Genomic DNA, 25000 nt, shown 5'->3' with positions numbered 1-25000 from the left:
TATGCAGATGATTTTATAAAGGAAGCAATTTCTCCTCAGTTACTTTTTAAGACCCCAAACCAGCGATTTCCCACACGAAAGTCTGATGCTCAACCAACTGAGCCAGTGGTTGCTGGTAAAAGGCCTCTGCATGGCTTACGTTTGGATTTCAAAATTTGCACAATTCCCACTCATCTTTTATAATATTGATGGAAGGCAAGCAAAATGATGTCATGGGAATCGAAGTGATTGGCAAATTAAGGATGGAGAAGTGATCTGTGAGTCCCTTACTGTGGTTCCTAACCGCTATCTATTATCCACTTCCCTTCTTAGGAAATTGACAAACATGTACTGTCCAGAATATCAGTTGTTCAAGCCTTTGACATATTCTCAATGATTGAAGCTCTAGAGAGTGTCAGACAAAGTCTGTCAAATGAGGTAAGAAAAAGGTACCCTGCACCTCGAGCTCTAGCCATGGCATAATGGAAAAAAAAAGTGTGCTCAAGTTGATGATGTCCGCTTCAGTCACCTATAGCTGTAGTGCCTCCACTAGCAATGCCAAAATCCAATGGCCTAAAGGCAATGCAAAAGCTGAATAGGCAAGCCTAGACAGCGACCTAAGTATTATCCTCAGCTCCCGACTCAGAGGGATTCCGGGAACCAGCTTAGCCTTTTTAGTAGTGTGGTATACGAAACATGTCTCGAGAAATTTGGTGCAGTAGAGTCAACGAAAGGGAGACTAGAAGTAGTGAAGAGACCAAACAGAACGCAGGTGAGCAAGGGCCAACTGTGGGCAAACCAGAGAACCCCAAAGCATGAGAAAGCTGGACTACAAACCCTGCTGGACGACATAAAGAAACAGATACGAGTCCTGTCTCGTGCTGAGAACCAACGAAAGCGACGGAAACAAAAGCGGAAGACCAGGGATGCTTTCTACAAAAACCCATACGCCTTTGCTAAATCACTTTTCACTGAAAGTAAGAGCGGTGTTTTGGATGTGCCTCAGGAGGAGCTGGAGGATCATTTGAAAAAGACCTACTCCGATTCCTGTCGAAATGTGCTGCTGCCTCACATGCACGGCATTACGAGGCCAGCCCCACCAGGTGTAGCCTTTGATATGTCCAACCTCAAAGTGAAAGAGGTTTGTGAGTTTGTGCGGAAAGCCCGTACCAAGAGTGCTCTTGTCATGAATGGCTTACCCTACAAGCTGTGTAAGAACTGTCCGATCGTGCTTGGTGAGCTCACGGTCCTCCTGCAACGGACCTGGAAAGAGGACCTGATACCTCAAGACTGGTGCCTCGCAGATGGCATCCAAATCCCTAAAGAGAAGAACTCAGTTGGCATTGGCAACTTTCGCCCGATTTCGTTGTGTGGGAAACACAAGAAAGGCGTCCACACTTTCACAATTTCACGATTCACAGATTTTTCTTCTCCCGATCAAAACACACCGCTCACAAAGACCACACTACTAAAAAAAGCCGAAACCCTACACCTCAAAAAACCTATTAAAAAAGCTATTGTTGTCTGGTTGAGATAAACAACCCTCATTACTATAATCAATCAACGATCACTATCAATTAATGCTTTGTGCAGTTTCCGACAGCTGCTTAACATAAAGGGCAAGATTTTCTTTAGCGTCATCGCTCGTGCCATGACAAACTTCCCCATGGACAATGGGTTTATTGATACCTCTGTACAGAAAGCCGGTATCCCAGGGTTCCCTGGATAGATGGAGCATGCTCAAATGATCTGGAACTCCGTCCGGAGGGCCAAGCAAGATAAGAGAGAACTGCAGGTGGTTTGGCTTGACCTCGCTAATGCCTACGGATCAGTCCCCCATGACCTGGGCCCGGTTGTTCGAAAGCCGATTAACTTAATCCAGGATTAGCGTAAATTTTTGTTCTTGTTTTCAGCTTTTTGGTGAAAATTTATTTTGCTTAATTTTGTTTTTTTGTGATTGATTCCTTCTAATGTAAAGTTTTGCCGAATATCAGCGTTGAACAGCACTTGGGATCAGAGAAATAAACTCCTTGGTTAATTTTTAATCTGGGATTAGCGTTAATCGGCTTTTGAACAACCGGGCCCTGATCTATTGTTCCCTCAACTTCTTCTACATCCCAGGAAAGATCAAGGTGCTCCTGCAAAAGTACGTCGACTCAGCTTTCATGTACTTTACTACCCAGCGCTACACTACCAACTGGCAAACAATGGAGGTTGGCATCATGATGGGCTGCGTCATCTCTCCACTCTTGTTCATCATGTGCATGGAGATGCTGCTACGTGGAGCCAAAGATGCAATCAAGGGGGAGGCATAGTGCTACCTCCACTGAAAGCGTTTATGGACGATGTTACAACCCTTGCTGAATCCAGAAGTGGGAAAGAGCTCCTCCTCCAGCGTCTGAATGAGCTTTTCGAATGGTGCCATATGAAAGCCAAGCCCAAGAAATGCCGCAGTCTTTCCATTGTGCACGGACAAGTCAAAGAAATTCACTTCTCTATTGGTGGCGACCAGATTCCAACGATAAAAGAGCAGCCTGAGTCTTGGCCGTTGGTATACCATCCCACTTACTAACCGTCACCGCGGTACTGAAATTGACAAGACTGTAAAGGAAGGTTTAATAGCCATCAATGAGACAGATCTCTCCAGAAAGCTGAAGGCGTGGATCTTCCAACATGGCCTCCTTCCTCGCCTACATTGGCCGCTACAGATCTACGAGGTAACACTCACTTGCGTTGAAGCAATCCAGCGGCACATCAACAAATGTCTCAGAAAATGGCTAGGTGTCCCTCCCACCTTTACAACTATCGGGCTGTACAGTCGCTCTGCAAAGGTACACCTACCACTTTCTTTCGTTTTGGATGAATTTAAGGCTGGCAAGGTGTGTCTCCACATGATGCTCGAGGATTCGCCTGACCAAATGATCCGCGAGGTACGACCCGAGGTGAAATTTGGCCAGAAATGAAGTGCTGAACAAGCAGTGGCTGAAGCGGAAGCTAGCCTTCGAACTAAGGATATCGTAGGTGTGGTGCAAGGTAGTAGATCTGGCCTGGGTAATAACGCACATTGCTGGTTCTCTGCGCAGGGACCTAAAGGGCGCTGTGAGATGGTTATCGAGGAGGCACGCACCATCGATGAAGAAAGGAGATCAGCTACAGCGGCTGGGTTTGCTAAACGGTGTGCTTGGTCGAGCTGGGAAGAGGCAGAACAGAGAAAACTCAGCTGGCCCACCCTTGCTCAGATGGAGCCATTGAGGATCAGCTTCCTACTGAGGTCCACGTATGACCTCCTTTCTACACCCACAAACCTCAAACAATGGGGCATTATTGATGATGACATTTGCCGTGCTTGTAACCAAGCATGTACTAACGACTTGCAATAAATCACTTCAGAAGTATACCTGGAGACACAACAAAGTGTTGCAGGTTATAGCCGAAGCCACACAGGCCTAATGCACCAGCATCAATAAAGCACGAGTTAAAGAGATAACAAATCAAGGCATCAAGTTCCACAAGGAAGGTGAACAGCCCCAACTAGCCGCCGTGAAGAGAACAAAACAGTCGGGACTAGTTAAGGACGTTCGCGCCCATTGCTACTGCGTATTTTTTTGCGCATGTCACGCACACTTCATGCATCCCAGACCACGAAGGTAAACACGATGCTAAAGGCGCAAACATTTCCCACAAGAATGGAACTTGAACAGCCCCAACTAGCCGCCGTGAAGAGAACAAAACAGTCGGGACTAGTTGTGGCGTCATGTAATAGCTGTGGACCCAAGTCTTCTCGGAAGTGTCACGCAATGACGTGACAGTGGGAATAGACAATCTCTTTGAGAACTTCGCAGCAATTTTACTCTCTTGAATGCTCGGTGACCCCCATTTGTCTTTCCGTAGATCACTTCCTTTCCTGATTTTGTCCATTTTAACAAAAAAAAAAAATCTGTACGTGAGAAGTTAGAAATATTTTGCCTTTTATGCTCTCGTGCTATGGCAGCTTTCTTTCTTAGACTAATATGTATCGTTTTTCAAGGTCTATTTCACCACAGAAAAAAGACATCAGCTGCAAAAGTTGATTTAGTTATATTAGTTATGTTGAATTGAGTTTGTTTACCTGATCTAAATTTACCTAATGTAGCTTTTTTATTGCTGACAGTTGTAAGCTAAGATCGTCCTAAAATAACGCAAGCTTCTAAGGGCCTGTTTATATGGTCTCGGGTACCTGAGACAATCCTCCCTCCGAGTTACGCTTGGCGAGATATTTTCCAATCACTTGTTTAAAAATTCTATCGACATGAGGTGGCCGAGACAAGTCAGGTGGGCGAGACAACTCGGGGAGGCGAGTTGTCTCACTTCAGCAGGTAGGGTAACCCTGGCAGACGAGACAACTTTTTCGCTGGGCAAGATATTTTTCCACTCATTTGTTTAAAAATTCTATCAACATGAGGTGGGCGAGACAAGTCGGCTGGGCGAGACAACTCGGGGAGGCGAGTTGTCTCACATCGGCAGGTAGGGTAACCCTTGCAGGCGAGACAACTTTTTTGCATGTAAACAGTTTGGCTCATAAAAATCAAAGAAGCAACAATTTGGGAGCTTATACATGTTTTTAGCATTTACTTTCAAAAGAAAGTTTTTTCCCGCCAAAATTCTCACCGCTGTCAACGGAAACTCTCGATTCATAAATAGTATTTTATTTAAACTACATATTACTGCTGCGTTAAGATGGTTAGTCCATTTGATGAATGTGAAAACGCAACTATACTTAACAAAAACGAACTAGAAAGAAAGAAAAAGGCAAATGATGATACGCATTTTTTGAAGATGTGTCTTAAAATATATGCATAATTAAGTAGGGTCAACTTTGTCACGGTCACGCAATTCTCATATAGACGCTCGGTAAAGTTGTCTCGGGAAGGAGGGATGTCTTGGGTAACCGAGACCATATAAACAAGCCCTAAAAGTGCACCTCATGATCTCGAAAACAAGCACGGTGACCCCCCATTTTTGTTTGCCTTTTTGGCAAAAGTAGATCATTACCCAGACATCATAATCTGGTCTGACTACCGTAAATGCATGCACCTGTTTGAACTAACTGTGCCTTAGGAAGGAAATGAGTTTCCTAATGAACGCAAGAGAACCCGTTACGAGCCCCTCAGTGCTAACTGTGAAGACTGTGGCTGGGCCCACAGCGTTATACCCATTGAAGGTGGATGTCGCGGTTTCATTGCAAGATCAACCAGGTCCTTCCTGTCAAACATTGGAGTCACAACGAAAACTCTCCGAGCAGCAATCAAGACTCTTCAAGAAGAAGCAGAGGCAGCATCCGACTGGATCTGGCAGTCATCACGCAGGGCCTAAGCCTGCGTTGGTCACATTAATATCTTGTAAAACTGCTTCCAGCAAAGATCTCTGTTATCTGCTGCCTGGACACTCCTTGAGCATATACGACACGCTCGCTGCCTGACCAGGCATCACCCAGTGGCATCTGCCGCTGGCGGCCCCAGGAACTGCAGTCCTGTTGCTAGCCGTCGAAACTACCATAGTTCCTGGTCAACGGCTGACAAGGGTGATGCCTAGAAGTTGGCAGTTAAGCCTCTGTAGGAATTCCTCTGATGGATGGCACCAATATCTTGTCAGAGCTACTGCACATACATGTACATACTTCCTGTGAGTAATCAGCTAATAAGATTAACAGTTGGGCCTGGAAGTAGCTGAGATTACGATGCCTGGCAGGAATGGAAAACAGGACACAACTAAAACAGTCATACAACATAAAATTAATGATGAATCTTAAACTCAATTGGGCCATGTCCAGTACTTACAGATGTACCTAACAGCAGCAGCCAAGCAGTCTTCAGCAAAGTTCTGAATTATAAAGGATGCAGCTCAGGTAGACAGGCACCTTTGGCAGGTGCTGTATGGTTTGTGTATAAGCTCACCAATCAGCTAGAATGTAACTATTAGCTGGGCATAGAGAGTTATGACGGAGAACAACCAGAGGACCTGGTGAGGAACTCTCGACTGAGGTTGAGATCAACTGAAACTCAGGCCATGTATGATCGTAGAAGTGGGAGGTGCTGATATATGGTGACCAGCAACGTATTAGAGTAAATTAAAGTAGACTAGTACATGTAAAATAGAGCTGCACCTTATGAATGACAAATACAGCTGTAGCTAGATTTTACCCAATTGAGACAGGTACTGTATGAACCCCCTAACACTTGATTACCAGTAATGTTGTTTTTTTTTTCTAGGGTGAAGATGGCAACATTCCACATCTTAAATTGATAATTGTTGATTGTTTAGCTGCTGTTGTATCTCCTATTCTTGGTGGCCAACAAATTCATGGTAATACCTCAATTCCATCAGTGTGACTGATACAGTGTAGGTTTCATGTACATAGCATTCAAAATAAATTATTAGTAAATGACATTGAAATTTTCCAAAGTAAATATTTGGGTAGGTTTTAGACCATGTGGGTTTCCAAAACTACAAACAGATGTATTTACATTTCTGCCGTGGCATGTGAAACCCATTCAATTCTCTGTCAAAATGACTTGTGGTTGTTATCAAGAGCACTGATCTAGATCAATGACATGCAAGTCCTCAGTGGCAGTGACCAGTCCTATACAGCATTCTCCAACAACTACCCTGCCGTGAGCTTGAAGTGATACAATACTACAGTACAAGTCAGTCAGTTTGCTAATTGTGCACCTCGTTTGCTATCTCCCTCCCACCTTAGGTCATTCGTTGATGGTCAAGCTTTCACAGATTTTGAAATCTTTGGCTTTTGAACATTCAGTTGCAGTTGTGGTGCGTTTTTGACATGTTGCCCTGCCTTCTTTGAGTCTTTTATTGCTGAAAAGCTCAAATTCATTTTCTTCTTTCGATTTTCTGAAGGCACATTGCATTGTCTGAACTTTTTAGATAACCAACAATGTGGTCACCGATTCCTCCAAGTTGTCTTCATTTTCTGTCAAACCTGCCCTTGGCCCAACCTGGGCTCATGTTCCAAACACGAGATTGTTTATACAAAAACAGATTGGGACTCCAGAAAGCAAAAGAATTGCCACTGTCACAAAGTCTACCAGACAGGTAATGTTTTCATTTCCAACCCTAGGTTTTCGTAGTCTTCTTTGAAGTGGCTGGAATTGTTCTGGACAGCGAATTTATCATGTGTCTTCATGGATGGGGAATGTGTCTTCTAAATGTATGTTACTTCATGGTGGCTACTGTCTGGGGGGGGGGGGGGGAAGGGGGGGAGGCTCCCATGGCCAAGTGAGGTAGGTGTGTGATGTTGTGGAGGATTTCAAGCAGTTACTTCCACTGGAAAAGTGTGCCGAAATTATTACACTTGAGTTTTCTTTTTCAACTGAAAGCAGTTTAATGTTGACATATCTCAAAAGTCAAATTTCCAGGTCATACAACATGTATAATCAAAATTTTTAGATATTTTTAATCAGTATGATTGAGATAAATAATCATCGTTTCAATTACCTAAATAGAGACCATGAAAATCGAAATATTTCTAGGAAATCGCAAACCAAGGATTGGGTTGAGGCCAAATATTGGTATCAACAAACTTTTTATATCGGTACTCTGGTATTTCAAGCTTGAAGATTGTCGGTTGCGTGTAGAAATAAATGCGTCAAGTACATTTGTAAATATTGTGGGGTTAAGAAACCATTTAGTGGCAATGGTAGGACCTGAACCCAGACGGGAAGTACCACTAGGTCTTATTATTATTATTATTATTATTATTATTGTTATTATTATTATTAATTTTTTATTTGAGTTTTTTACTTCACAGAAAGTACAAGTTTGCTGTACGTTTTACATTGACCATGGTGGCGTACGCAGTCAGAGACGACAAAATATTGCAATGGAACAAAACGAAAAATTCTGACTTGCTTGCAGACGAAGTATGAACTTTTGTTACATCAACTTGTGTTGGTGTAGTTCAAAACAGTGCTTCCATGATAGTGTCGGCCTCTTTATTGCTTTTAAACTGAAATTTTGCGGAAAGACATTTTTCAAGAAGCATTGTCCTGTTGTCCCGTTGGACTTTTTTGAACTAAAAGTCTAAGTCTAAGTTGTAAACGTTTCCAGTGTCAATACGTTTTGCGCCTCTTTTTTAATATAACTGTGTCGCAAATTCCAGAAGGACCATTAAGAAAGTCTTACAAGTTTGCACAAAACGTTACGACTATTAACTGTACTTGTGGTTTCCGTGCATTAGAAGAAATAGAAAAGACTTCAATCAATTATTGGAATAAAATTTGTGAAGTGGCCATTTTTTGGAAAATCCCTCCCACCCGAACTAGAAGAGAATCAATATTGTCTACCTCGGCAACCTGGCTTCCTTTAACACCAAGATGAGGTCACAATCTTTGACAGTATTTAGTCTATGTGCTACAGTGATGACAGTGGAGTTGTTCAGTTTGTCGCATGCACAGTGGTCCAGATGGTTTTCTCTGTATTTGGATCCACGTGCGCAGTTGGCTCATCCAATATGACGATCTGGCTTTTTGGAAGCAGAGTCCGAGCCAAGCAGATTAAATGCCGTTCACCAACGTTCAGGTTCGGGCACCAAATTAGACTTATCACTTTTATCCCAACCAGAATTTCCAGGAATTTGTGTAAATGTTAAACAACCTCTCTTGACTCACAAGATTCCCATCGGCTTACTTCCTCATTTCCTCTACTTGTTCTTGATAGTTTTGCTCCAACGCGTGCATTTTAAGGACGGTGCCTACTATTGTTATTTCGCATACGTTCTGCGCATCTCGAGATACTCGGATTTCTTATCGGCGGTGCTTATTAACACAGGGATATTTTTGCGCGGTTTTTCAACTATGTGGAGAAAGCAGAACTTAGCAATTTCTCTTGGTATCCAAAAAGAAACTTGGGGATAACCATGCAATTTTCAGAGGCAATTAAGCTTCAATTTGGCAAACAACGCCATACATTGTTTTTTATTTTAAAGCTTTTTACAAATATTGTTGATTAATTATCTTCGAAAAATGCGTGGTTACCCCCAATTTTCTTTTTGGATTTCAATAACACATGTTGAGATCTGCTTTTCCTGCATATTCAGAAAACCGCGCGAAAATACCTTTGAATTAGTAGGCACCGTCCTTACGTGCACGGATCCCAGTCACCAGCTCACTCACAAGTGAGATGCGTTGGTCCGTAAATTTAACAGTTTTCAAACGCAAACGCGCGCGCAGAGATGATATTTTAAAGACACAAGGACCTACCACCACTAAAATAGAACCCCTACAAGGGCTTGCAACGAGGTACAAGAGTAGGCACACGACAGCTATCAGCTCGAATACTAGGGACGTGATATTGCCTTCTGTTGTCTCCCGAATGATTTGCAGGCTGATCAAGGAATCGGGGAAAAAATGCATGGAAATTTTGAATGTTATCAAGCTGTTTAAATCCGGGATATTCCGGCAAACAAGGGGAAGGTGGGAGACTAATTTTGCTTTTGTAGTACCGCAAGTAACTTTAATCGTGGCTAAACAGACTAAGAGGTACACACAGTTTGTCCAGAACACATGTTATCCAAACGTTGCTGAAACGTTTCACAGCTTCGCAGCCAGGCCTGCGATACACAGGGATACCAGGATATAACATCCCATCCTAACCCATAGTTCAATAGTTCAACGGAAGTCCTATTCAAAGTTCAAAGTTCAAAAATAAGAATACAACTCAACACAATCAAAATATAACGATGCTTCATACAATAGAGTTTTGACGTTCTAGTAATAAACAAAGTCAGCATCTCTCTTTGGTTTTGGTGTTCGAGTTGAACGTCTCAGTTCCTTCGCTGAATCGGCAGGACCACTATCTGCGGGATTCCTATCATCTGAAACTGTAGTTTCTGTTAGATTCAAACTTCTCTATCTGTTTATTTGTTTTTTCCACACGTGATTGTTACTCTATCTTATTTACGCGCGTGTGACATTGCGTTACATCATGACGCCTTGATGTATGTGGATCAGTTTTCAATCAAGTTTTTCAATTGCCACGTGCTTTCACTCGCTAGTGTTCTGCTTTAGTTTTCTGCTGTTTAATTAACCTTTCTTCGTGTATTTCTTCGCTTCTCCGGATCAGAGGAATATTTGTAAGTTTACTTTATGCTGTGTTTTTTCAATCAGTGCATCAGTGTCTTAGAAATATTGTGATTTATTTCCTTTCAGTCGAACCATTGTTTCTTTATTGTCATTGTCATTGCTGATCTTCAAATATTGACTTCGAATGCGTTCGGATTACCTCTTGATCACTTCAATTGTAGTAAGCATTAAATGGAACCCTTATTAATTGTCTACGATTTGGTGCTTACATTAGTTCGAAAATAAGGAATATGGCTGAAGCTTCGAGCGAAGAGTCAACTCGTTCAACTCGCGACAGGCGACCTAATGTTACCCTCGACAACGAAGGAATTAAGCATGAAAAGTCCCTTCAGTGTCGCAAAACAAGGAGTGCAGCAAAGGCACGCATCACCAGAAAAATCAAGGAACTGACGGAAAGCTTTACAAACCGTGAAAACGTTGCTGATGTTCGTAAATGGGCCCAGGAATTCGAAGAAATCGCCAAGAATTTCCGAGAAGCCCACAACGCATACCACGCCACCCTCGAAGATGATTTCGAAATTCAAGACTCGCAGGAGTATTTCGAGTGCAAGAATCAACGGATCGTCAACTTTCAATGGACACTCGAAGAGTGGTTCTCAAGAGCGGAAAGTGAAATAAACCTGTATGACTCTGTCAGCAATACTGGGACCAGATCCCGTACACGCACATCGCGTTCCAAATCGTCGCATACAAGTCTGCGCTCTTCGGAAGCCGGATCGTCAGCCGCCAGTCCTCGAACAATTGCAGCGGCGAAAAGAGCATCGTTAACCGCCGAGGCAGCCGCTCTGCGCCAGCAACAAAGTTTGCAGGAAGAAGAGTTGAGGCTAAAGCAGCAGCAAGAAGAGGCCAGATTGCACCTCGAACAACGCAAACAACAACTCCAGCTCCAGACCGAAATTGCTAAGATGGAGGCTGAAGAGCGCATCTACGCTGTGGCCGAACAAGGAGACCATTACTTTCAACAGCCATTCCCAACGCAGAAACCAAGGAAGGACTTCCAATGACCGCAGACCCCGACGCAGTGACAATTTTGCGACTCTGGGAGGCGAACCTGTTAGTGAGAACAATGAAAACAGGCGTGATATAATGAAGGCCACGCCTAAATGCCATTTATGCAAGGAGAACCACTGGTTGACCCGCTGTCGTCAATTCAAGAAGCAGTCGGTGGACCAGAGACTAACGTTCGTTCGTTCGCAAACAAGGACTCTGCGAGAACTGCTTTCAACCTGGCCATAAAGTCCAATCCTGTCCGAAGAACAGCTATTGCAAAATTCCCACTTGCTGTACGAAACATTCGACGTTTCTCCATCCAAAATCGCCAGATCGTAACGTTGGGAACTTCCCCTCCAACAAAGGTCCAATTAACGAAGACGACAGAAGAGCGACTGGGAACAACAATGACGGGGCGCACAATGCTTACGTCAATGGCGACCGTCAATGTGCTTCAACTGGGGCCGGCGTACCAACGATTGGCCTTCCTATCGTACCTGTTAAAGTCAGGGCCAGAAGTGCGGACCCCCCAGTTTTAACTTACGCCCTCTTGAATAGTGGATCGAACATGACATTCTGCAGTCAGCAGCTCATGGAAATGTTAACTGTCGATGGCGAACAGACTACCCTCTCATTGACAACCTTGGGGAAGCACGATAGCGTGACGAAGTGCAAGGTCTTCAAGCTGGAAGTGTTCGACTTGAACGAACGGAACTTCGTTGAGCTCCCAACTGTCTTCTCGACCCCACAACTACCAGTTGGTAAAAACAGCATCCCGCAACAAAAGGACGTAAACAAGTATCCTTACCTCAAAGGCATTCAGCTGCCCAAGATTGCTTAACATTGGCTATCATTGTAAACCGTGACGTCGGTTAGCCTCGTTTTGAAGAATAAAAACATGTGCTCTGGTTGAACCGCCATTATCCGCTTCGTCTTCTTTATCTTCGGCTTAACACCTCGATAATAATTGTTGCAATACCGACCGTTGCCAAAATATTTGAAAAATGTGCTTGTTATCAACTAAGTGAGTATCTTAACGCTAACAACCTACTAAGCCACTGTCAATCTGGATTTCGATCGTTACACAGTACCCTTACTGCCCTGGTTGATGCTGCAAACAACTGGTCGGTTAATATCGACAATGGCCTTGTCAAGGGTGTAGTTTTCATAGATCTTAAAAACGCCTTCGACACCATTGATCACAATATTCTCTTACGGAAGCTCCGTATATATGGTGTTGATACAATCAGTATTAAGTGATTTGAATCTTATCTTTTCCGCCGAAGTCAGAGATGTAGTCTTGCTGGACAGTTGTCTAATGCTGTACCGGTTTCGTGTGGCATCCCACAGGGTAGCAACCTAGGACTACTCTTATTCCTAGTTTACACTAACGATCTGCCAAATTGCCTTAGGTTGACCTCCCCAAGGATGTTTGCTGATGATACTAACATAACCTTTGCCGCCAGCACATTGACTGATCTTGAGAAAGGTTTAAATTCAGAGTTAAGAAGTCTTAATATATGGCTCATTTCCAAAACAACTGAGCTTGAATGTTGCGAAGACCGAATGTATGGTTATTGGGTCAAACCAACGTTTAAATTCATTTTCAGACAATCAAGTAAACGTTGAGATTGATGCTAAATTAATCACCAAAGTTAAAGAAGCTAAATCACTAGGCGTGACAATTGACGAACACCTCTCATGGTCTAATCATATAGGTGATCTTAGCTAGAAGATATCTTCAACTATAGGCGCCCTTAAACGAATAAGACCATACATCTCGAAGCGCACTGCCCTCCAAATCTATCAAGCGTTGATCTTACCCCACTTTGATTATTGTAGCTCCGTTTGGGGCGATTGCAACTTAACCTTAAGTGATAAACTTCAAAAGCTTCAAAATAGGGCTGCCAGGGCGATTACCAGGTCCAATTACGACACAAGTGCCACTTTCCTTTTAAATCTGTTAAATTGGGATGATCTAACTACTCGCCGACAAAAGCTTAAAGCTATATTAATGTTTAAAACAATCAATGGACTCACCCCAGCGTAACTTAAGAAACGTAGAGGCTAAACTTGAGTTGCCTTTGCTGCGCACAAATTATGGCAAGCGTGCTTTTTGTTATAGCGGAGCACTGTTATGGAATAGTTTGCCAATCAGCTTGCGACAATCAGACTCCCTAGAATACTTTAAAAGGGAAATTGACCAACTATATAGTAGGTGCCGGTCGGGCTCCCACACGGCAATCTTGTAAAACAGTGTACATTGTAGTTGTAATGAAACTTTTATTCTAATATAATTATACTGAAGATTTTACCGTGTATAAATAATAAAGTAAGTAAGTAAGGTCCTAGGTGATGTTGCTGTGCATGTCGCTTGGCATCAGTATACTCACATAACTTTCTCTGATATTCCTTGTACCTCTCTTCAGGGATGAGAAACAGCTTAGCAGGGGTCATGGCAGTCCCAGCATGTGGAGTGGACCTGTAAACTTGCAGGATCGTAGGCAGAACCTCTGTCCAGGATAAACCATCTAACTCTACTGCTCTGACACTGTGCTTTAGGTACCTATGAAATCTCTCAACCTGCCCATTTGCTTGTGGAGAATAGGGTGATACTCTTCTGTGCTGTGTGTAGTACAGTAATTATACTCTTTCGTGTAATACAGTTGAGGACAATAGCCTCGGGCCATTTGCTTCTGTAATAAACAACAGCCATGATGTAGATCTCTCCAGGAAATGGCCCAACCAGGTCGAGGGCACACCTCTCCCAGCAGTGATCGGGAAGTGGAGTTGTTGTATTAGGTGTGTCTCGTCGTAGTGGCTGAAGCCGCACATATGTCTCGCAATTTCGGCAGAAGTCTTCCACGTCAGAGTCCATCCCCGGCCAGAGCACTATTCTACGAAGGCGTTGCTTGCAGCGCACAATACCTTGGTGAGCCTGATGTGCCAAGGCCAATGCCTTTTTCCCTAACGTCTGTGGAACATAAATCCGCCGACCTCGCCACAGTAGGCCTTGTGCAAGGCTCAGTTCATCTTTAAAATGTTTCCATGTATTACCTACTAGGCTCTGAGTTCCACCAAGTACCTTCAGCACCTCTAGTAATTCTGGGTCAGATTCTCCAGCCTCTTTTATTTCATCAATTGAGAGCAAAGCATCAGCACTTTTGACAAAGCGTACATGCTCCTCAACAAAACTTGTTCCCGTACCAGTAGTGTTCAATGGTAACCTTGATAGTCCATCTGCAATGTTCTCAGATCCCGGTTCATAAGTGAGTGTAAAGTCATAGTCCTGACATCCGAGAGCAATTCGTTCAAGGCGGATTGATTGAGTGTTTTTATTGAATACGCCAAGCAGTGGTTTATGATCAGTCGAGACGACAACGTGGCGACCATACATATAGGTATGCATCTTCTGCAATCCGAACAGCACAGCCATTGCCTCTCGTTCGATCTGCGAATACCTCTTTTCTGTAGCAGTTAAACTTCCGGAACCATAAGATACGGGCTGCCAACAGCTGTCAACATTTTGCAGCAAGACACACCCAAGACCGACTGGGCTAGGATCTACTACAAGTTTGGTCTCTGCTTTCAAGGAGTAGTGTGCGAGGCATGGCACTTTAATCAGAAGCTCTTTAACTTCCTCAAATGCTTTGGATGCTGTTTTACTCCATTTCCACACCACACTCTTCTGCATAAGCTGTCGCAAAGGAGTGATAACTGTTGCAAGGTTGGGAACAAACTGTGTAAGGTATGTAATACTTCCTAGAAATGATCTCATCTCAGCTTGATCTCGAGCTTGAGGTATTGGTGCATCCGCAATTGCTTTTACCTTGTCTGGGTCAGGCTTAATGCCCTCAGCGTAGATGATGTGTCCTAGAAATTCCAGTTCAGACATGCCCAAGGCACACTTGTCTGCATTGAGTTGAAGACCAGACAATTGAAGTTTATCCATAACCAGTTTTCTTCTGGTGTTAACCCATACACCCCAACATCATCAAAATAGCTAAGCACACCTTATAACCCTTCACATACTATGCTCATAACCCTTTGGTACACCTCTGGTGCTGATGCAAGCCCAAAGGGCAGCCTTTTGAACTGATACACTTTACCTGCGCTAGGCGGACTTGCCGATATGCTTTCCTTAGATCCAGAGTCGAGAACATCCGAGCCCCACTCAGTTGCCGTAACAGGTCTTGGATTCTAGGAATTGGGGACCGCTCTCTTATCACTGCTTTATTGGCTTCCCTGAGATCAACACACACACTCAATTCCCCATTCCCGTTGTAAACAATCTGCACAGGTGATATCCACGATGCTCCTGTTGCTTCCTCAATCACATCGTCTTGAATCATTCGTTCTATTTCTTTTTTCATTCTCTCCTCTACGGGTGATGAACCTGGCCTTTGCTTTTGTACCTTGGGAGGGACATCTGAATTGAATTGAATTTTGTACGCATAATTCTTAAAGTCCCCGAACTCTTCCTTAAAGAGATTCTCATACTCCTGATAAATCCTCTCCCTCTCCTGGGTTGGGCTTTCCCCTACAGCATGGACTTCCACAAGGTTGAGGGTGGAAAGGGCGCTCCTTCCCAACGGAGGGGGGGGGGGGGGGGAAGGGCTTTCCACATCGATCACATACACTGGCTCCATTACTTCCATATCATTGCATCTCAGTTTGGCATCAAATACTCCTAAACACTTGAGATCCCCTCCACCAAAAGCTGAAAACTTGACATTGGTCGGGTTAAGTGGAGTGTTCAGGTTGTCTCTAAACCATTGTTTCGGAATCAAGGTCTTAGCACAACCAGTGTCGATCATCATTTGAACAAGTTTACCATTGATTTCAACATCAGTTTCAAAACCCATCCCCTCATTGTTGGTGGTATAATAAACATATTCATAGTTAGACTTATCTGACTGTTTCTTTTCTCGCTGGACAAACTTCACTTCTTCTTTGTTCTCTGATTCTGTTGATCTGCAATACTTCCAGAAGTGAGCAGTCGTCTTACATTTTCTGCACTGTGCGTTCCTAGCTGCGCATCTTCCGTCATTAGCAAGATGATCCACTCTTCCATATCGAAAGCAGGCTTTTTCTTTTGCTTTATTTACTGAAGATTTTACTGCATCAACATCAGATTTTTCTGGCAAATTTTGGGCTTCCTGTCCCCCAAGTAGCTGCGTATCCTTCTTTGCATATTCAATGGCTCTCCCGAGCGTCTGGGTTTTTTCCAGAGTAAGAGTCTCTCCTTGTTGTAGTAGCTTTTCTCGTAGATATCCGTCAGAACTTTTCTCTATAACTTGACCAAAGATATTATCATCAGCGGCTTCCCCGAAGTCGCATGTTTAAGTCAGCATACGTAATTCTGCAATGAAGGTATCCAATGATTCATGTTGAAGTTGAGCACGTTTTCGAAACTTGTACCTCTCTGCCCACTTGTTTCTTTTAGGCTGAAAGTGTGCACTCAACGCTTGTTTAACTTCCTCAAATTTCTTTTTCTTTCCAGGCAAACCTGAGAGCAAACGTTGGACTCCCGTCCCAGCAAGATGTAGAGGAGTAGCTGTTTGAACTTCGTCGCTTTCTTTATCTAATTTCGTAGCAATTCGGTAGTTGTGAAAGGCATCGAGCCAAAACTTCCACTCATGTGCCAAGTTTGTCGCCTCTAAATTCACTGGAGACAACGAAAACCTTTCAAAACTCATCTTGATATGTTATCCGATTGTTGTTTATACTCGTCGCCAACTTGTAGTATCGCAAATAACTTTAATCGTGGCTAAACAGACTAATTAAGAGATACACACAGTTCGTCCAGAACACATGTTATCCAAACGTTGCTGAAACGTTCCACAGCTTCGCAGCCAAGCCTGCGATACACATGGATACCAGGATATAACAGCTTTGTTATCAGGATTTTTTTTTTTAAAGCTTTAGCTTTGATATTACCTTTGACTTAATTTAGTTGGTGGTGATTGGCCAAAATAATTACTTTTTACGTCCAAACCACTGTACATGTATAAAGCTTATTTAACCTGCTGATCAGTAGTCTTATTTTCGCCAAACCAAAAGCAAAAGGATCTGTCGAGTCGTGACATCATGTTGGCAACCATAGGACATGAAAGTGATGAAACCGCGACCATATTTGTATACCTCAATAATAATACGGCGGCCATATTAGTGGTGTTCCTCGACAATGATACGGCGGCCATATTGGTGAACCTCGTCAATGACACAGCGGCCATATTGGTAAACCTCGTCAATGATACAGCGGCCGTATTGGTGTACCTAATCAATCCTCAGGCAATTTAATTCTATTTTATTATATGCATACTAAGATTTACTCACAGTTCTCGTCATACGAAATCCCGCTTAAATAATTCAGATAGCCGGTCACAACAGCGAAATGGCTTTCTCACACGTGCAAAAAGCGTTTCGTCCAATCAGAAGTGACTTGTCAAAAGATACCACTGATTTCATTCAACAAGTTAACACAAGCTCCTTGCGTGCAAAGCCGTCAGAGTGAAAAAAACTTTCGTATCAAAAGTACCAAAAACTTATTATGCTTTCAGCAGTGGCTCATGGCTACACGAGATTTAAGAATTTTGAAAAGTCAATTGATAACTATGTTATCGAACAACAGAACAAAAATACAAGAGCTAAGACGACGAGAAATGTGAAGCTACTCGTTGAACTTCTTTAGAGAAAAACACGGTCGAGCAAAGAAATCCTGAGGACATCGAAGCCAAAGAACTGAACGAATATCAGCGGTCTTTATAGTGTGAAGTAAAAAGACGGCAAGGCCTTTGAACCTTCATCTCTTCGAGGTCTGCTTTAAGTTTTAATCGACATTTGAAAGAAAAATACAAATAAACAAATTAGACGCATATTTGTCTCTTCAGACGAAGACAACAGTCCGCCTTTGGCATAGCAGATTTAGCTTCGTTAAAACGTTAAGTTCTTAAGTTAATTTTATCGAGCTTTTCCTCCTTTTTATTATATTTCTTTCATGAACACTTACGAAAAACTATTCGTTGTTATGAAATTGATTCAAAATTCAATTCAGCATTTTATTTTACTATTTTAAGCGTTCATGCAACTTGTAATGCACCAGTCAATGTAAATCCCCGCATCCCCTTGGCCGGGGATAGCACCTGGCAAAGTGGACTTCAAACCTCGCCAAGCGGGACATCATTGCATGGAAATCCCCAACCCTTGATGGGCAAAGCACCCTTTAAACGCACTTGAAATGTTAATGTCCAAAGAAAATTCACACAGGACTTTTATGTGCTAACATTGGCAGTAGAATTTATTTCTGCTTTTGAAATACACAAGACATTAACTCGTAACCACAACAAACGTTAATATGCCTCAGTTATCCAGCATTCTTCTTGCCCCTTTTTTGTGCCATAACAGGTTTCTTTGGCTTGCCTTGAGAAAAAATAATACATAATTTAAATAAGTAAAACAAATGTCAACACAAAAGCAAATATAATTGAATTTTTGCACTAGCAGAGGCGATACTTGTGGCAAATTAGTAGACAATGTACCAAACTGGTACTAAATAACATGCGATGCAGGTGTGTAACAAGTTCCTAGACTGCTTGTACTATACCTGTACAGTTGAGACAAAACCAGTTGCCACGTGGGAGTGTCCTCTGTGATACCCACACATATAATGGAACCATCAATGCTGACAGTCGTTGTTATCACACAAAATCATTTCGTCGGTATCGTCAGCGTCACGTGAACAAAATGGTCCCTGGTCAGTTTTACTCTCGCCTGAGTGAAATGAAGGAAAAAAAAAAAAGAACGTAACTAGTGATTTTTCACTATGCTTAACGAATCAAGTGGTGTATGTACTTATACTCTTTTCCCTCAGCTCAGTATGGACCAGGGCATAAAGGTGAAACAAACTTTTTTCCCAACCAGTGATCTAAATTATCATGTGACCTACGTTTGGACTCTCGGGTAGCTGCTGTCCTCACTGCTTCAGCCTTGCGTCTGTCAGATACTGCGGAGAGATGTTCAAGCCACATTTCAACATCTGACTCTGGCAAAAATGTTTCCTTAGCGAGCGCAGCAATGCTTTGTTGGTCATTGACTGGCACTTGACGTTTTCTCTTGGCTTCCAAATACCTCCTCATGGTTACTGATGGTGGCTCTTTCATACGCTCATTTGTCCCATGCATCAAAACATGCCTGATGTTCTCTTCAGATATATTGCCCAGCACAAAATGACTAACAGTCGGAGCAATTGCCTCCCCAAGGTCTTGCTGGATCAGGAATAGAAAGAGGGAAGTATGTGAACCAAGTAAACCAAGCCACAATGTCTCAGGCTCACCCTTTTGACATACTGGATGACAAAACACACAAACATGCCATGACCGTGAGTAAAGTTCAGTTATTCTTTAGCCTTATTGATTGTTTCCAAGAAAAACTTGAACCTTCTTACCAATTTTCTAAAACGAATGCTACGCTTTCAGCACATATTAAAAGGAAGAAAATTTTAACTGCCGGAATGTCAGTTGAGGCTTGGACTTGCCTCTTGGTATTTAGCAACACAAAGCTAAAATAGTCTCAAGAGAAGACTGAAAAATTCAGGACTTAGCCGGGGTTTGAACCCGTGACTACGCGATACCGGTGCGACACTCTAACCAACTGAGCAATGTAGCCACTGACGTTGGGAGCTGGTCCTTTGTGGGTTCTCATTTTCCCGTGAGGAATGAATCAATGAACGAAATGATACATGAAATGAGTCATATACTGAACTGCGGGTATGAAATCAAGTAAAGCTATGCGACGCTCTAACCAACTGAGCTATGAAGCCACTGACGTAGGGAGCTGGTCATTTGTGGGTTCTAATTTTTCAGTGAGGAATGAATCAATGAACGAAATGATATATGAAATGAATCATATACTGAACTGCGGGTACGAAATCAAGTAAAGTTATGATCCTCGCAGTTATAGACGTAATTGTGTTAATTGCGGGGAAACCCGCCACAGAAGTAAGCTTAGTTCCCAGTATTTGTGTTGATTCTTTTCTGTTCATTCGCTAACTTATTTCATCGTACTCGTATATCTTAACAATTATTATGTAATTGAGTATCATTGTAAATAAAGCATTAATTATACGGTTCATGGTTCCCACGTAAAGTCGGAGTACCTCGATACCCCAGTGGTCCAGTTTCTTTTTCAGAGTTTACATGCAATGGGCGACTGAAGGGGTGTTTACATGAAAAATCTCATACTGGCACGAGTTTCATGACGGTATTCTTGGTTTGCATCACCGCCATGTTGGATTACACAAACAATACAGCCCTCATTTTGACCTTTTGTTCGTCATCCAGCATTTGTACATTTCATCATCGTTATTTGTGTCTCTAGAGATTGGTTGCTCACCTATAAAGGGGTTTTGGTTTTTCACGTGATCCTGCTACGACTACTCACTCCGGTAAGAGTTCGTCCCTGCGCTCTCCTATCGCTCATACCAGTACAATTCTTATCACCTACTGCTCTCTCTTAATTTAGCTATATCATTCATTTCTATTTCTCTTCGACCCATAATGTAAACTACTTGGTTTACCAGTAATTGTGTAAGCGAATAACGTTTAATACGTTACGTTACGTTACTTAATTAAAATTAATGATGTATTTCGTCCTCCCTTGGTCCCTGCCACGGGGCATTCGTTAGCTTAAAGTATTCCCGCCCAAGGGAATTTGTAATCCCAGAAAAAAGTAGTTCAACACAGTGTTAGTCCGGGGGTGGGGGTGGTGCATGGGCGCAGCTAGAATACACTGATACATTAGCCAGTGTTCAAAACTTCAACAAAATCTTTTGTCGCGTGCCTCTTACTACCCGCCAACGCATGCTCCGAACGGAGTCACGCAACCTACTGCGTGACATTATCAGTTCTCCTGAAAGAACAAAGAAAGCAAACAAAACTCTAAAGAAAACCGGGCCTACTGACAAATAAGCAGTCAGACAGTTGAACTTATGATAATTTGGTGACTGAATTGATTCATGTTTGCAATTTAAATTTGGTTGAATTAATTGCAGAATTTTCAAACGGTTATGACTTAAGGATCAGGTGAATTAGTTAATTTCAAGAGGTATTCGAGCAACGCATGATGTAATCATTCCAGTAAATCATGCCGGAAGTATAGTTTAAATTTCTGGCTTACAACGCTTTACAGTGCTATAAAATGGATGACAACATAAGAAATGTGGATACACTCTACAAAGCTGCTCGAGACAATGTGGTTGACGTACTTTGCGATGTTCTGAAACAGATGAACGCTAGCGAGAGAAGCATAGCGTTGGAAGCGAAAACGGAAGATGGCAATCAAGTCGTGACTCCGCTGATCATTGCTGCACGCAATGGAAACCTGGATTCTGTGAAGAAGCTTCTGAGCTACCGAGCAGACATCGAAGCTCGGGGAACTTTGAAATTTGAAAACAAGGATAATCCAAATCCGATTGAGGGTTGTACACCTCTGTGGGCGGCTGCTGCAGCTGGACATCTTGATGTTGTGGCATTTTTGATCGACAGAAATGCTGAAATCGACGGCCGAACTTCCACGAAATCTACTCCTTTGAGAGCAGCCGCTTACAGCGGGTGGTTTGATATTGTGACATATTTGGTCGAGGAAGGCGCTGATATTAATGCGACTAATGAAATTGGGAGTACCCCTCTTATGATAACATGCTATAAAGAGCACATGAGTGTTGCTACCTATCTCATCGAACACGGTGCAAATGTAAATCTACAAGACAAGAACGGTGACACGGCTCTCCACTATGCTGTAGAGGCTGGGCACCTTGAGATCGTCAATAAGCTACTTGCTTTCGGAGCAGTACAGGTGCCAAACTGTAATCGATTAACACCACTTCTTTCAGCTAGTAATAACAGTAAAGCTGAATTGGTTGAGTATTTTTGCAGTAAAGCGGAATGCAAAACAGAACAGAGAATTGATGCCCTTGAGCTTCTAGGTGCCACTATGGCGGCGAATGAACAGCCCCAAAAAGCATATTTTTACATGAAAAGTGGCATGGATGAGAGATTTAAAGACCCATCCTGTCCCTTCCTCAAAACGGAAATGGAAACTGTTGGTGCTTACCAGAATAGAAAGGAGAGTAACACTCCTGATGAACTCTCCTTATTGGAGAATGATAATCATACCATACGCATGGAGGGCCTTTTAATCAGAGAAAGAATCCTTGGGAATGACAATGCAGAAATTATCTTTCCAATCAGATACTGTGGAGCCATTTACGCAGACTGTGGCAGCTATGATCTTTGCATTGGTTTGTGGCGACATGCCATGCAAATAACCAGACGCTGCAATAGGCCGATCACAGACACTATACCGGATTATCTTGTTGGTGTATTTGCGGAGATGCTGGTAAAAAACGTGGTCTTAAGGTCAGCGTTTATAAAAGAAGTGTTTGATGATCTGTGTTTTGAATATAAGAGATTGCAGGAACAGGAACTACAATCCAGAAACCTTCAAAAGGTATCTAAGGTTGACGAATTAGAAAAACTGCTTTATTATGCATTGAACCTTCTAATGCTGTATACCAAAGTGCAAGGACCGGAACAAGACAAAGCAGATATTCTTAAGTCAGTTAAACAATTCCTGCTCTTAAACCCTCGAAGCCGTGAGGGAAACACTCTTCTCCACTTGGCATCATGGTGTAAAACTCCAACAAAAGTGGATTTTCCAGCTGGAATTGAACGAGTGTTCAAGACTCCATGCGTCAAGACGGTAAGACTGCTTTTAAACGCTGGGTGTAGTGTCAACGTTGTCAATAGAGAGGGGGACAGTGTTCTTCATTTAGCTGTGGCTTTTAAACCTAGTGCCAGCGATGTGCAGCTCTTAAGAGATGTATTAGAGACACTGTTAGATGGAGGAGCCCATGAGGATTTAGTAAACAAGGACAGGAAAACACCCATAGACATTGCCGAAACCGATGAATCGCGAAGAATTCTTTCGACAAGGAAAAGACTGGATTTAAAATGTATTGCCGCTAGAGCTGTGCAAAAATTTGGTCTATCTTATGTTGGTGTAGTTCCTGAGACTGTCAAAAAATTCATCAGTTTACACTGAACTTGTTAAAGCTTAGAGATGCTTCATACAGCAGTTTCTAGTGCCTTACAATTACTTTCATATATTTATCATTGATAACAATACTACATTATAAAACTTAGTCACATTGACAAACAAACATACTTGAAAAGGTTTATAAGAGCTTAGTACAGCCTTACTTGGAATATTGAAACCCTTTGTTGGACACCTGCGGCAAATTCCTAAAAGAGAAGCTCCAAATATTTCAATTTCGTGCTGCTAGAGTTCTAACTGGTGCCAGTTATGACATTCATGCTACTGATATAATTGAAACCCTCTCTTGGGATACACTAGATACGAGACGGCTTCGTGCCAAATCAACATTGATGTACAAAATGTTGAATGAGGACACCCCGCCCGTCCTCAGGACCTCTTTCGTAAGAAGGAATGTTGATCAGACTAACTACCATCTCTGCAATATTGTAGCGGATCTGACACTTCGTAAACCGAGGAGAGAGTTTCTAAAAAGCAGTTTTAAATATAGCGGCGCGATGCTGTGGAAGCAAACTCCATTATAGTGGTTGGGGGTATCAGCACATTTTTAGCATTTTGTTCTAATAAAATTAACTGTTTTAATAACTTTTGTCAAATCTCAGCATTTTATACTGTTATTGATAACAAATCAGGTAACAAATATGGTGTTTATGGAAAGAAACAGGTTGTGTTTTAATTACAATTTTGCTATTCGGAACGAGCAGAGCTTATTCGGATAGAACTATTTTAAATTAAATCAAAACGGGTTTTTATTAAAGATGTTGTTATTTGATGATATCTGTAGATAAAAATGCAGTGTTTAGAAAATAGATATTCGTATCGAAAGCGTTTAGTTAAAAATAAAGCATGGAGTATATTAATAGGAAAAAGCTACGGGTTTTAGTATTAGATAGAATTATTAATAACAAATTAAAATGTTATATTAACTGTGGAATTAAAAATGAGGAGCATATTAGCAACAAATATACAATGGGTTTAGTATTAGATAAAAAGTATATTGAAATAAAAATTCAAATAAAAATTGAGTTTGTTTAAATATTCACATAATCAATCAAATAGAACATGAAAGAATCACAAAGCGTGACATTATTTACAACTAAAATAAATGGTTTTTTCCCACAGTTTTTAAGAACTTAGAAATCCAAAAATTTATATTCTATATTTAATTCCGTATTTTATTTAAGCGAAGCAAAAAAATCTTTAACTCCAAAAGTGGGAACGAATATTGAAAACAGCTTTTGAATTGCAAAACCGAATCCATATTATGGCGAGCGAAGTGAACAGAAAAGAAATACCATAGCGTGGCATTATAAACAGGAAGTTGATGGAAGTCTGGGACGTTACCCGTGATTTTTAACCAATAAAAAGTTACACATTTTTTTCTACAAATGTGTACACAATTGTGTAATTTTTCAGTGAAATTTTACACATTTGTGTAATTCTTTGTGTAAAAGGTGATGCATGAAGTGTGTTTAAATATTTGCATAATTAAAGTGGAAACAGGAAATTCATACGAATAAATATATTCAAGATAGATTTGTCGGTAAACTTTATTAGTAAACTTTATCCTTCAGGTTGTTTTAGTGTTTTGATTTTATAATGACCATAAGCATATGATTTTAATCCGTCGTCTATAAATATCGTTTGTCATCGAAGCATGACAATGAAATTTTATTCAGCTCATAGCTTGCAAGTTGATGATTTTTGCTTCTAATGGTTTTCATTTTATGATGAATTTGTCTGTTATTAAATAGCATTTGTTTATAGTCTTCATGTTTGAG

General features: G+C 41.9%; 1 protein-coding gene and 2 pseudogenes across 1 annotated transcript in view; 2 read left to right on the top strand and 1 right to left on the bottom strand.

The window, feature by feature from the left end:
• LOC137975160 (DNA repair protein RAD51 homolog 4-like) overlaps positions 1–8264 on the top strand; it is a 12784-nt gene extending 4520 nt beyond the window's left edge. Inside the window, exons 7-11 of the mRNA XM_068822243.1 lie at positions 313–417; positions 6228–6321; positions 6716–6786; positions 6901–7068; positions 7784–8264. Coding sequence (XP_068678344.1) covers positions 313–417; positions 6228–6321; positions 6716–6786; positions 6901–7068; positions 7784–7879 — 534 coding nt within the window. The 3' untranslated portion in view covers positions 7880–8264. The remainder of the gene's footprint in view (positions 1–312; positions 418–6227; positions 6322–6715; positions 6787–6900; positions 7069–7783) is intronic.
• Positions 8265–15142: 6878 nt separating this feature from the next.
• On the bottom strand, positions 15143–16804 carry LOC137976591 (uncharacterized; annotated as a pseudogene).
• Positions 16805–21052: 4248 nt separating this feature from the next.
• Positions 21053–25000, top strand: part of LOC137976351 (protein fem-1 homolog B pseudogene) — a 4446-nt pseudogene continuing 498 nt past the window's right edge.

This window comes from Montipora foliosa, chromosome 11 (assembly GCF_036669935.1).
Source record: "Montipora foliosa isolate CH-2021 chromosome 11, ASM3666993v2, whole genome shotgun sequence".
Classification (NCBI taxonomy): Eukaryota; Metazoa; Cnidaria; class Anthozoa; order Scleractinia; family Acroporidae; genus Montipora; species Montipora foliosa.
This window is presented reverse-complemented; position numbering and strand designations above follow the sequence as displayed.